The sequence below is a fragment of the Haemaphysalis longicornis genome, unplaced genomic scaffold, assembly GCF_048455015.1.
Source record: "Haemaphysalis longicornis isolate Haplotype H1 unplaced genomic scaffold, Haemaphysalis longicornis Haplotype H1 scaffold_10, whole genome shotgun sequence".
Classification (NCBI taxonomy): Eukaryota; Metazoa; Arthropoda; class Arachnida; order Ixodida; family Ixodidae; genus Haemaphysalis; species Haemaphysalis longicornis.
The window spans coordinates 148,760,086-148,770,061 of NW_027526204.1; the positions used below are offsets into that span (position 1 = coordinate 148,760,086).

A 9,976-nucleotide genomic window follows, 5' to 3' on the forward strand; every position below is an offset into this window, starting at 1 on the left:
GCTTCCCCGGTGCACGTTCGTCCACCCAAGCACACCCGCTTATAAAGATTGGCCAAGATTTAAAAAAAATCTCCAGCGTTCCCTGTATTCATGGCACCTTTTGCGCGTAACGAGAAAGACTCCAGCGTCGGCCGCAATCGTGGCTACACTTGCTCGGAACGAGAAAGGCACAGCATAGCGTACGCCCCCACCCTTCCCCAGGGGATGTCCAGTGATATCACATTTAAAAAATGAAAGCAGCTCACACTTACAGCCACAATGATGGAGTAAAGGTAGTTGCGGGTGCGAAGAAGAAGCAAATCGGCTGCACTCGTGTATTTCAACCTTCGTGAAGGTCTTGAAGGTTCCTCGCAGCTTCGTTACCTTCCAGCCTTACGCATTACTGTGAGATTCCTTCATCTTTCATAACGTCACGACCAGTCAAAACTACCTAAGCTTACGTTAAGTACCTACCCCCGGTCAAATATTATTATGTTCCAGTACATACGCAAACATGCTGTTTAAACTATGGATCTGAAACTTCTAAAAGAAACTGAAACAATATAAAAGCTTCGTAACAACTTTAAGCCCAATCACGAATTTAAAAAAAATCTTTCAACTTATGGAATTGCTTAAAATGACTGCAATATTAACGCCACAAATATAGAATCGTTACGATAAAACATTAGTATCAGAAATTAAAAAAAAATTACATTGGGACAATTTACACCTATAATACCAGAAATTGGCTCTAACGTTCGGAAATTCCAAGTATGCGCACGAGCTTCCGGAAGGAAGTTCCAAATAATAATAAGAAAATAATATATTTTTTGACACATTCTGAGGAATGCTAGCCATAATTTAGCGTTTAAAAAACCCTCGACCTGCAGGACGTTGAAGTCAACGGGATGTCAGAATTCCAATGGCTTGCTCAAACAAGGAAGCATTTCAAGAACTGTAGAGAGAAATGCACAATTTATGCGTTTCCTCCAAGCGTAAAGAAACAAAGTATCCGCAAAGCTTATTTACACGTTTAATTTGCGTATGTACAGGTGCTCAAATAAATTAGCCGATCGTATTGAACGACCAGGGAGTCCTGCAGGCAACCTTCGTGGCGCTCATGCTCTGGAGACCACCACCGTCCGTGCAACGGAAGCCCTCCAGAATGTTGTCGAGGACCCTGCTGTACCTATTCTGGACCATCCACTGGTACGAACAGCCGCGGCAACTGAACCGGTTCCCTGTGGAGAGTTTGGGAAATAAAGTGTGTATAAGGTTTCAAAGCTTGTTAAACCACCTGTAGATAAAGCCGTTTAAGTGTTCCAATTCTGTGCAGCTTTAAGCTCAAATTTTAAAAAATTCTCCTTCCATGGTAAAATTATTTACTAAGAGTCATAGTTTGGGAGTCACAGGGTGCTAACGTGCATGAGGCGATCGAGCTGCGGAGCATCGATGACGGGTTAGAGAAGATCGTTTAATTTAGGCGCCACTAAGCATGAGCTTTTTTATTTGCTTTCAACTTTAATATATGCATTAGTACTTACAGAAGGAGGTAATAGGAAAGCAAGGTCTTATAAATTTGTGAAGTACCAATCTCGCGACAAGAATGATCACCACCATTTCGTAAAGTTCGGACCATGAGGAGGAATAACTGGTTACATTAAAAAGAAACAAATTGCGCCCTCTGACAAATGTTGTTTGTAAATAAGTAGCTTGAGCAACCTATTACATCAGAACGACATAAAGATGTTTTTTGCGAGACGCTTAAGTCTTAAATATTTATAGACGAGGGATTTTGTCGTAGAGCGTTAGCTGAAACAACAAGCAGGCGGAAAGTACGTGCAACTGATAACTTGTACATTGGAAGTACTTTCATAACAACGCAATAATTGCACTCCGCAATTAATCGTAAGGCGATGTAAGCCAATCAATTCCGAGCCTTGCCAAGTTAAAGAGCAGGGATGTAGCAACTGCGTAACGATGAGGCGTTTTGTAGCTGAAAAAGGAATGATCTGGTTACAGGCACTGAGAAGAGATTGTAAAGCGTAATTTTTCTACGAGACATTCGCTCCATTCTAAGCTCCTAACGCTTCAAAATAATGAAGCTTATAAATATTACAAACAACAGTTCATGCAATACGAAGCTTATAAATAAGAACAAAACAAAATTCTGGAAACCGTTGGAGCCAGGAAGAGAGAAACCCCGCTAACCACTTTCGGTTTATTTTATCTTTCGGCTTTTAGACATCTTCGTCCGTAATGATAACTTGGTCCATCAGTGCATCCAAGTGCTAAATGTTGCCTCAAAATTAAAGAATGCCCTCATTAACTAAATTTTTGTAATATGTATGAGAACTGAGCATTATTATGCTCCAGTTCTGTCCGATAGATTTATGCAGTTAATAGGTGGGGTATTCCATAGATCAGTAATTTCTGACCTGAGTGATATTTGTAATTTAAATTTGGCAGCGGGCTACTTCGTTTTAACCGTCTTAATTTTTTTTGAATGGGTAAATTACCAATCTGCTTCATTGCACTTAGATGCCGGTAGAGTAGATTATATTCCTTAAAGTTGGTATCGTGGGATTGGTAGTTACGATTTTGTAAATTGTCCCTTTCCGTCGAACATCACACAATTGGTCTCGTCACTGACTATTCCACTCCCCTGTGCTTAGCGGCTAGTCCCCCCAGTTCATATTGCTTAAAGTGATTGATATAGAATGGGGAATATAAAAACAGTAGTGGTCACTTGCTGTAATATGGTTTGTTTAACCGAGCGGCGAAACTACAACTTCACTTCACTATGCCTTTTAAACCAAAGTATTTCATATATCTTACCGTGCAGGGTAATCAGAGGAAGAGTGTTCAGCGCCCTAGCGTTGTTTATCATGCTCTGGATGAGCGCAGGAAAGACGTCCCCATCCAGCGTAGTCATGTTGTTGTTGGCCAGTTGAAGAAGGAGAGGTGACGTCCCGGAAAATGCGTCCCCGTCGATGCGAACAATGTTACCATTGGAGAGATTGATCTGAAGCGAAAATGAAACCCGATGTCATGACACCAGTCATTGCTGTCGGTATAGTTGGAAATTGTGGCGTGGTGGCAAGAACACCTGATAGCGGCGGCCGATTTCCTGATGGAGGCTAAAAGCAAAAACGCCCATGTGTTCGTTTTCGGCGCTCGTTAGGATCTCCAGGTAGTGAAAATTAATCCGGAGCCCTCCACTACGGCGCGCCTCATCGCCTGTGTAGCGTCTCGTTAAATCTCATAATAACTCACTCACTCACTCACTCACTCACTCACATACTCGCTCACTCACTCACTCACTCACTCACTCACTCACTCACTCACTCACTCACTCACTCACTCACTCACTCACTCACTCACTCACTCACTCACTCACTCACTCACTCACTCACTCACTCACTCACTCACTCACTCACTCACTCACTCACTCACTCACTCACTCACTCACTCACTCACTCATATAATCAGTCAATCATTCAGTCAATCAGGAACACCAGTCCTCTTACCCTTGCTAAAATTCCTGCAGAGTATGCATAGCGCTTAGTTGTGTTTTTGTTGACCCTTTTGGCTGTAATTTGCAGCCGTGTCCGGTGATAGCAATGCCACAAAGCTACAGAAGGCAATAATTTGTAGAAAAGACATTGAGAATCCACGCATAAAAGAAACAAGTGTTGCTATTTTTTGTCGTCGACTTGCCGCTCTGACCACATACGTTTGTTCTTGGTAACACTGCGGACATTTGCGGGACCTGTACAAGATATGGGGCAGTGTAGCTGGGGTGGTGCCCTATTTTGGAATATGTCCCCGCGGGTTCAAAGGCCGGCCTCACACCCATGGAACTCTTCAGCGAGCGTTGTGCCATTCGCCAAGTCAACATTTCCTAAACTCTTGTGGTGCTGCTTTGAGATTACCGGCTCCGTTTCTTTCTAGTCGATACTTGTGCTTTTGTTTAACGCGGACTCCCTATTACGAAAGGGGGAAGGGCGCAAATGGAAACGAGGGGTGACTTCACTGAACAGTGCTTTCGAAGCTAGAATTAGTAGTAGTAGTACAGAACTTCATCTTGCAGCGAAATGGATGCGGTTCCTTAGTGTAGGAGTCCTATTTTGGCAATAATAATGCTGCCTCCAGATCAAGCGTTGCAGTAAACGGCACCCCGTCCAAGCTTCGCAATATACTTGGCGAGTCAGTCAGTGTGCCCCTCTTCTACACGTTTTGCTGCATTGGTAGTTTGTATGTGATAGACACGGATAACGCACTCAGTTTAAAAAGTGTTTTACTATTTTTCTCCTGGTTTCACTCAACTTCAACAAGCTGCTTGAGAGCTGTCGTTTCTGCTTCTTGACAGCTACCAAGCCGCACTAATATACACCAACCACACGGTGTTGCCTTGCTTGTGTGTGAAGCGTGAAGTACATTTCGATGGCGTTTTCATGGCAATTTTGTAAGCTTTTGCAAGACATTTGAATTCAAAGTGGTTTTGGGACATAGACGAGGTTTTGTTTTGTCATTTACGGCGCTGTTATTAGGCTTACCCTGAGTTGTCTGTCGGCCCACGGAATGGCCATGGAGTGGCGACCGAGTGTGACGAGACGGGTATTATCAAGGCGGAGGTCCCTCAGACCGTAGAGGTTGGTGAAGGCCCGCTGGCTGATCGATATGATGGGGTTCTCAGACAAAACGAGCGTGCGAATGCTGCGGCTGCGGAAGGCGTCGTCCGGAATCGAAGCCAATTGGTTTCCACCCAAGTTGAGCGTTCCCAGAGAAGGGAATGCGCTCACCCTGCGGCACGTGCAAGGAAGGGTAAATATATCATTTCGCTAACCAATGAAATCGCAAAAAGAGAATGCGGCGTTGACAAACTCGCCGACAGGATGCAACTTGAGCGAATATAAAAGTACGCAAGAGGCAAGGAAAATTTATAAGGCTTCAACTTGCCTTACAAAGGTAAAAAAGTTATCTCTCAGTAGAGTGTCTCATTGTCCGGGTTTGGTTAAAAACTTTGCGCCTATATAACTCAAACCTAAATCTTCTATTCGAAAAGGTTGTCAAACGGGAGTACCGGTGTGACTGCTTTATCTTGGAGTTTTCTTTGACAATAGGGCTAAATATGGCGTTGTGTTTAAATCAACGTGTTACAACTTTCGCTCCGGCTTGTCTCCTGTACATATTGGTTTTGGTTATTACTCCTGCCTTAATAAAAGCTCACGTTCTTTTGTGTTTTGCACTTGCTAAACGCCTACAAAACTCCCACAGTATTTTTTGTGTACTTCTGAGAGCTTACTTCTCTTGAGTTATACAGGAAAAGCACACCTTTCAACATCATAACGATTTTGTCGTAGTTTCAAATGGCCCCGTTTGATTAATTTAGAGCATATTTGCGCAGGCCTTTTGCGGTATTGGGAATTCTGCAACTGTGTAAGAAAAAAGCCTTGTTCCTGGCAGCTTCGGATCACCATAAAAGATGTCACAGGGGACTCAAAGTTTCTAGGTCGACCTAAACTCGGGCCCGCATACATCGGGTCCCGCTATTGGGCCCGGTATATGCGGTATATGTATTGCGGTGCACAACGAATCGGCCTACCCTCAGAGCTATTGTATTTTAATAGCTTCACAAAACATGTTCCTTCAAAATGGAGCGTAAAGTTTGCGTACTTATTAATGCCTGCGGCGATTTGCCTTTCGAAGTCCCCAGCAGCAGTAAATATTCAGTGGAAATTATTATCATTATTCGAATGCCTCATAACATACAAAAAGCATTTGCTTGCAGGCAAATTTTGCGTATGGTCACCGCCAGCATTGTAATGAGATGGGTCGCAGTAAAATTTCAATTGTGTCTGCTTCGTCGAATATTAGACCTTTATTTTATAGTAATTGCTAAAACGCAGAGTACGTCACCTCATGCCAGAAAGGCATATCCGGCTGTTCTAGCTGTTTAAACCGAATCTTCTTTACAAGTGTAATGGGAAATTCAAATAACCCCAAACTGCTTAAAAAATCCACACTAGTAATTCACGGATGCAGCCTTTGTGGTTTTAAATCGGACTCAAAATTGTCTGCTCACAAATATGAGACATCGCTTGCCCGCGCACAAACATTATCGTACTTACTTCGCAAACTCGAACGTTCGCAGCTGATTCTTGTACAGGCTGAGGACTCTGAGCTCCGAGGAACACCCAGCCAGCGAGTCCAACGTGAACGAGGTCAGGTTCGTGTTCAAATCGACGTGTATTTCAGCGAACCTGAAGCTTCCCAACACTGTTCGGGGAAATGACCTAACGGGAGTTTTTTGAATCCATAGTTCGTTGTGATCCCGGTTTGTGGAGTTTCCGCTCCTGAAAGCACGAGACAGATCGTCCGTACTTCGGGCATTCATGCAGTTGATACCGAAGTGGTCGCATGTACATGGACTGAGGCTTTGGGCGCTGGGGCAGTAGGCGAAGGCTACTCTCAGGTACACCGACATCATCAGTGCAAGGAAGGAAAGAAGCCGAGTGTGAGGACCTGCAATAAAGTAAAATGTTACCAAGCTTTAGTTATCCGAAATACATTGTAAATGTAGAATTTAAGGATATTCTACTCAGCCAGTAGGCCGACTGGTCTCTTCGTCGCAACGCGTGGAAAATTTCCGATTCCAAAGCTGCAGTTAAACATTTCAAAACTCTATAATGGGTTTTTATTTAGTATACGAAGAGGTTATGCCCAATCTTGTGCAAAAAAATATTGCATTTAAGCACCTCTACGAGCCCTTAATGGAGCTAGGCAAGGATTAAGGCAAAACTATAAAATATCAAAATAGGAATGGCAGATAAGGGCGCAAGTTAAAAGAAGGGGCGAGAAAAATGAAGCCGTTTGTAATAAGTGATGAAGGCAGAAAGAGAATTACAGTTCAAGCAACTCCGCTTATTGTAGCCATGTCAAAATCCAGTGCAGTCTCGCAATGGTTCTGTGTTGAGGCAGTGATAATTATTGTCATATACGACACAGCGCGTTACAAAACCATGATCATTAAAAATTTTGTGTTTAAATATCCAATATATAAAACACCGCATTTGTAACTGAGTCAAAAGCGGCACCACTAGATATCACAGACATAATTTCGTTAAGGTATGCATCCATAAGAAAAGTTTTAAAATCCATAAGCTAGCGTTCCGTGCCATCTTGTTCTGCGCGTGTAACCCGCTTTGCGGAAAAGCCAACTTTGTCGTGAATGCTCGGTAGAAAACGGTTGTAACTGCTGTTTTATCCAAACGTTAAGAAAAAAAAGTGTATAGAAATCGGTATATTATTATGGCGAATTTATTCACTTGTCATAATTAGGTAGGTAATGGTAAAGTTGAAAAGGTTGTGAAAATCTCGTCTTGTGTGAACGCATAGGCTTTGCGGGAGAGAAGCGGATAGCCTCATGTTTGACGGCTATATTTAATATCTAGTCCTAAGTTTCCTTAAAGCAACTACAAATGACAGTGACTACCACTATTAATGCTCAAAAAACACAAACGTCTATCTTGTCTACCTATGTGTGGCAAGAACATTTTTTACGGTTTCTCTGGTGATCCTTCTTCATAGGTAGTAACGGTTCCTAATTTGCTTCTCTACCCGGAACTCTTATTAACACTCTTATTAACTCTTATTAACCGGAACACTCAGCTTATTGCTTTTATTGCCTTCCTGCATCGCGCAAGTGTAAAAAACGTCCAGAGAACGCTCACCCATTGTGACGATCAATTCTCCCGCGATGCTTTCCAGATGGTGCTTGGAGAGAGGTGCTGAAGCGTGAACGCTGCACGAGGTTTTAAATGCTGAGAGGTCACCGCAGCCCCTACCGGACTTACATACTCCTGACGACACAGAAGTGATATCGAACAGACCATTAAGGCTTGTGACCGTGGGAAGCCAACGAAGCTGCGCTGTGTCGAGTGCTTTAACCATATCAGTTCTTTTGTTTCGCGATAACGAAGCTCTCGTACGCGAACAAAATCCTGTGTTGCTCCTACTTGCGCCGGTATGTGAAAAACAACTAAGAAAACCGCCCTAAATGTCCGGCATGAATGTCCACTTGGAATTGGATTTTATCCAGAATAATCTAGATCATTGCCGCGCACGAACCAAGTACTCTTAGAACGGTCCGTGTTGAAGAGCAGTAGAGCCCAGTTTTCTTCAGAGATTTTTCGCTGAGGAATGCAGCGTCTAGCGACTATTTGCATTCTGCAGCGAACATGACTTTGAAAATCGTAAAAATATTTTCATCTTTCTCTGTCAAGGCCACAGATGCCTTTCCGGCAATATTACTGCAGAAGCACCACATGAGCATGTATAATGTTGGATATCTCTCAATTCATTTCGGGAATACGTTTGTTGAGCAAGAATTTATCGATGTTCTTTCTGAGTATCACAAACTAAGGTAGCAGTTTTATGCGCATTTCCCGGTGTGCAGAATTAACGCTTCCCGATTTTCTCTCTCACTGGAGCCGTCTTCGAGTAGTAGAGTCTTTTTGGAGTATGATAGGAAGATGTTAAAAATGCACATGTTCAACCAAGTTTTTTTTTTAACTGAGTTGTTACTCCAATATTATGCCGTCACTTCAACAAATGCGCTACACTGTTTATTCAATGTTTCGATCTAATATTCTGGAATTTAGAATAATTAAAGAATGGAAATAATTTTCAAAGGACCCGGAAAAGCCTGTTCAGTTTGCGAAACAGGGCAAACTGATTACACATAAACAGACACAAAAATTTCATACTTTTTTCTATTGTCGAGCTTTGATCCTTGTTGCATAAAAAGTGGGAAAATATTTAAAAACAAAAAATAAGAAAACATCTTGTTTTCTGCGCTTCTTTAAATCACTCGACGCCCAAGTGAAAAAAAAATTTTTCAGAATTGTCCTTTATTCAGAAATGCTTTATTACGCTGGGATAGTTGCATATAATATTTCTAGAGAAAATTTTCAAGATTATGTGATGGGATTTTAAAACCGTATTGTATCGTGTTATCAATTGTGCATGCAGATTATTTCAAGAAAATGTTATGACGAATGATAATTGAATGCCGAGCATCAGTAGGATTCCAAAAAAATGTTTAGACGGTCTATAAAAGCAGGACTCGAAGAATGAAGTAATCAATCAGGTTTCACCAATCAGTCTGTGTTAGCGTCGTGATAGAAGAACGTTGCAGATACAAGCACGCGTTTTGCTTTTGTTTATGCAACATAGTATGGTCACACCGCCTGTTTTTACAATTTCTTTTGCTGGCTTTTGAAACCACGAAAACATTGCTCCAAGTTAGACAGACTGATAAAAAATTGTTGTAGTTCTGGAGGGCATTATTTTTAAAATTTTCTGTTTCACGCATGCCTTGTAATGTACTGAAATTTGTGGTACGAAAAGTTCGCTAAAGCTGGCGCGGGTCCTGAACCGCACGCGCGGAAAGTGAAAAAAAAAAACAAAAAATTCACGCATCTTCACCAACTGAATCACGACAAGTGGGCGAAGCTCTGGGGATCGTTCTTACCGTAAATCACCAGTAGCACTGCCCACTTGCTCATGTAAACGAGTGACAACGCGTGTATACAGTACATACAATTCTAATCCAATCCAATCCGATACAATTCAATTCAATCCAATCCAATTGAATTCATTTCAATCCAATCTAAATCCAATCAAAATCCATTCAGATGCTCCTAGAGCATGCGCAACACTGCATAGAGACGCCAAGCCGCAGACAAAGCGAGGTCCTAAGGTGCTTCGCCCTAAAACACGTGTCAGAGGAGGGTCAGGGGAGGACTTTTACAACGGGTGACTCCCCGCCCTTCGGGAGAAAGAAATAACAGCGCCGAAATATGGTACGCTGCGACCGCACGTGCAATAGAAACTGGCTTGAGAGGTGAAGGTAATAGAGGGAGTGAACACAAGGCTCCTGGCGATGGTGGGTGAGGGAAACTAGCATCGCAGGGTGGAGTGCAGGGGCCTA

General features: G+C 42.6%; 1 protein-coding gene across 1 annotated transcript; it reads right to left on the reverse strand.

Annotated features, from left to right (window-relative positions):
• Positions 1–998: 998 nt before the first annotated feature.
• LOC144159604 (uncharacterized) lies at positions 999–7,882 on the reverse strand. The gene is made up of 5 exons (XM_077691192.1): positions 7,716–7,882; positions 6,114–6,507; positions 4,539–4,785; positions 2,818–3,004; positions 999–1,220 (listed from the first exon to the last, which is right to left on the reverse strand). The coding sequence occupies exons 1-5, from the start codon at positions 7,717–7,719 to the stop codon at positions 1,045–1,047; spliced, it is 1,008 nt and encodes a 335-aa protein (XP_077547318.1). The 5' UTR covers positions 7,720–7,882; the 3' UTR covers positions 999–1,044.
• Positions 7,883–9,976: the final 2,094 nt, after the last annotated feature.

What these genes read in the sequence shown, in the direction of transcription:
- LOC144159604 (XM_077691192.1), bottom strand. An exon ending in CGAACGTTCGAGTTTGCGAA is followed by an intron (nt 4,786 to 6,113) that starts GTAAGTACGATA and finishes CACGTGCCGCAG; the next exon opens with GGTGAGCGCATTCCCTTCTC. An exon ending in GGGCCGACAGACAACTCAGG is followed by an intron (nt 3,005 to 4,538) that starts GTAAGCCTAATA and finishes TTTTCGCTTCAG; the next exon opens with ATCAATCTCTCCAATGGTAA.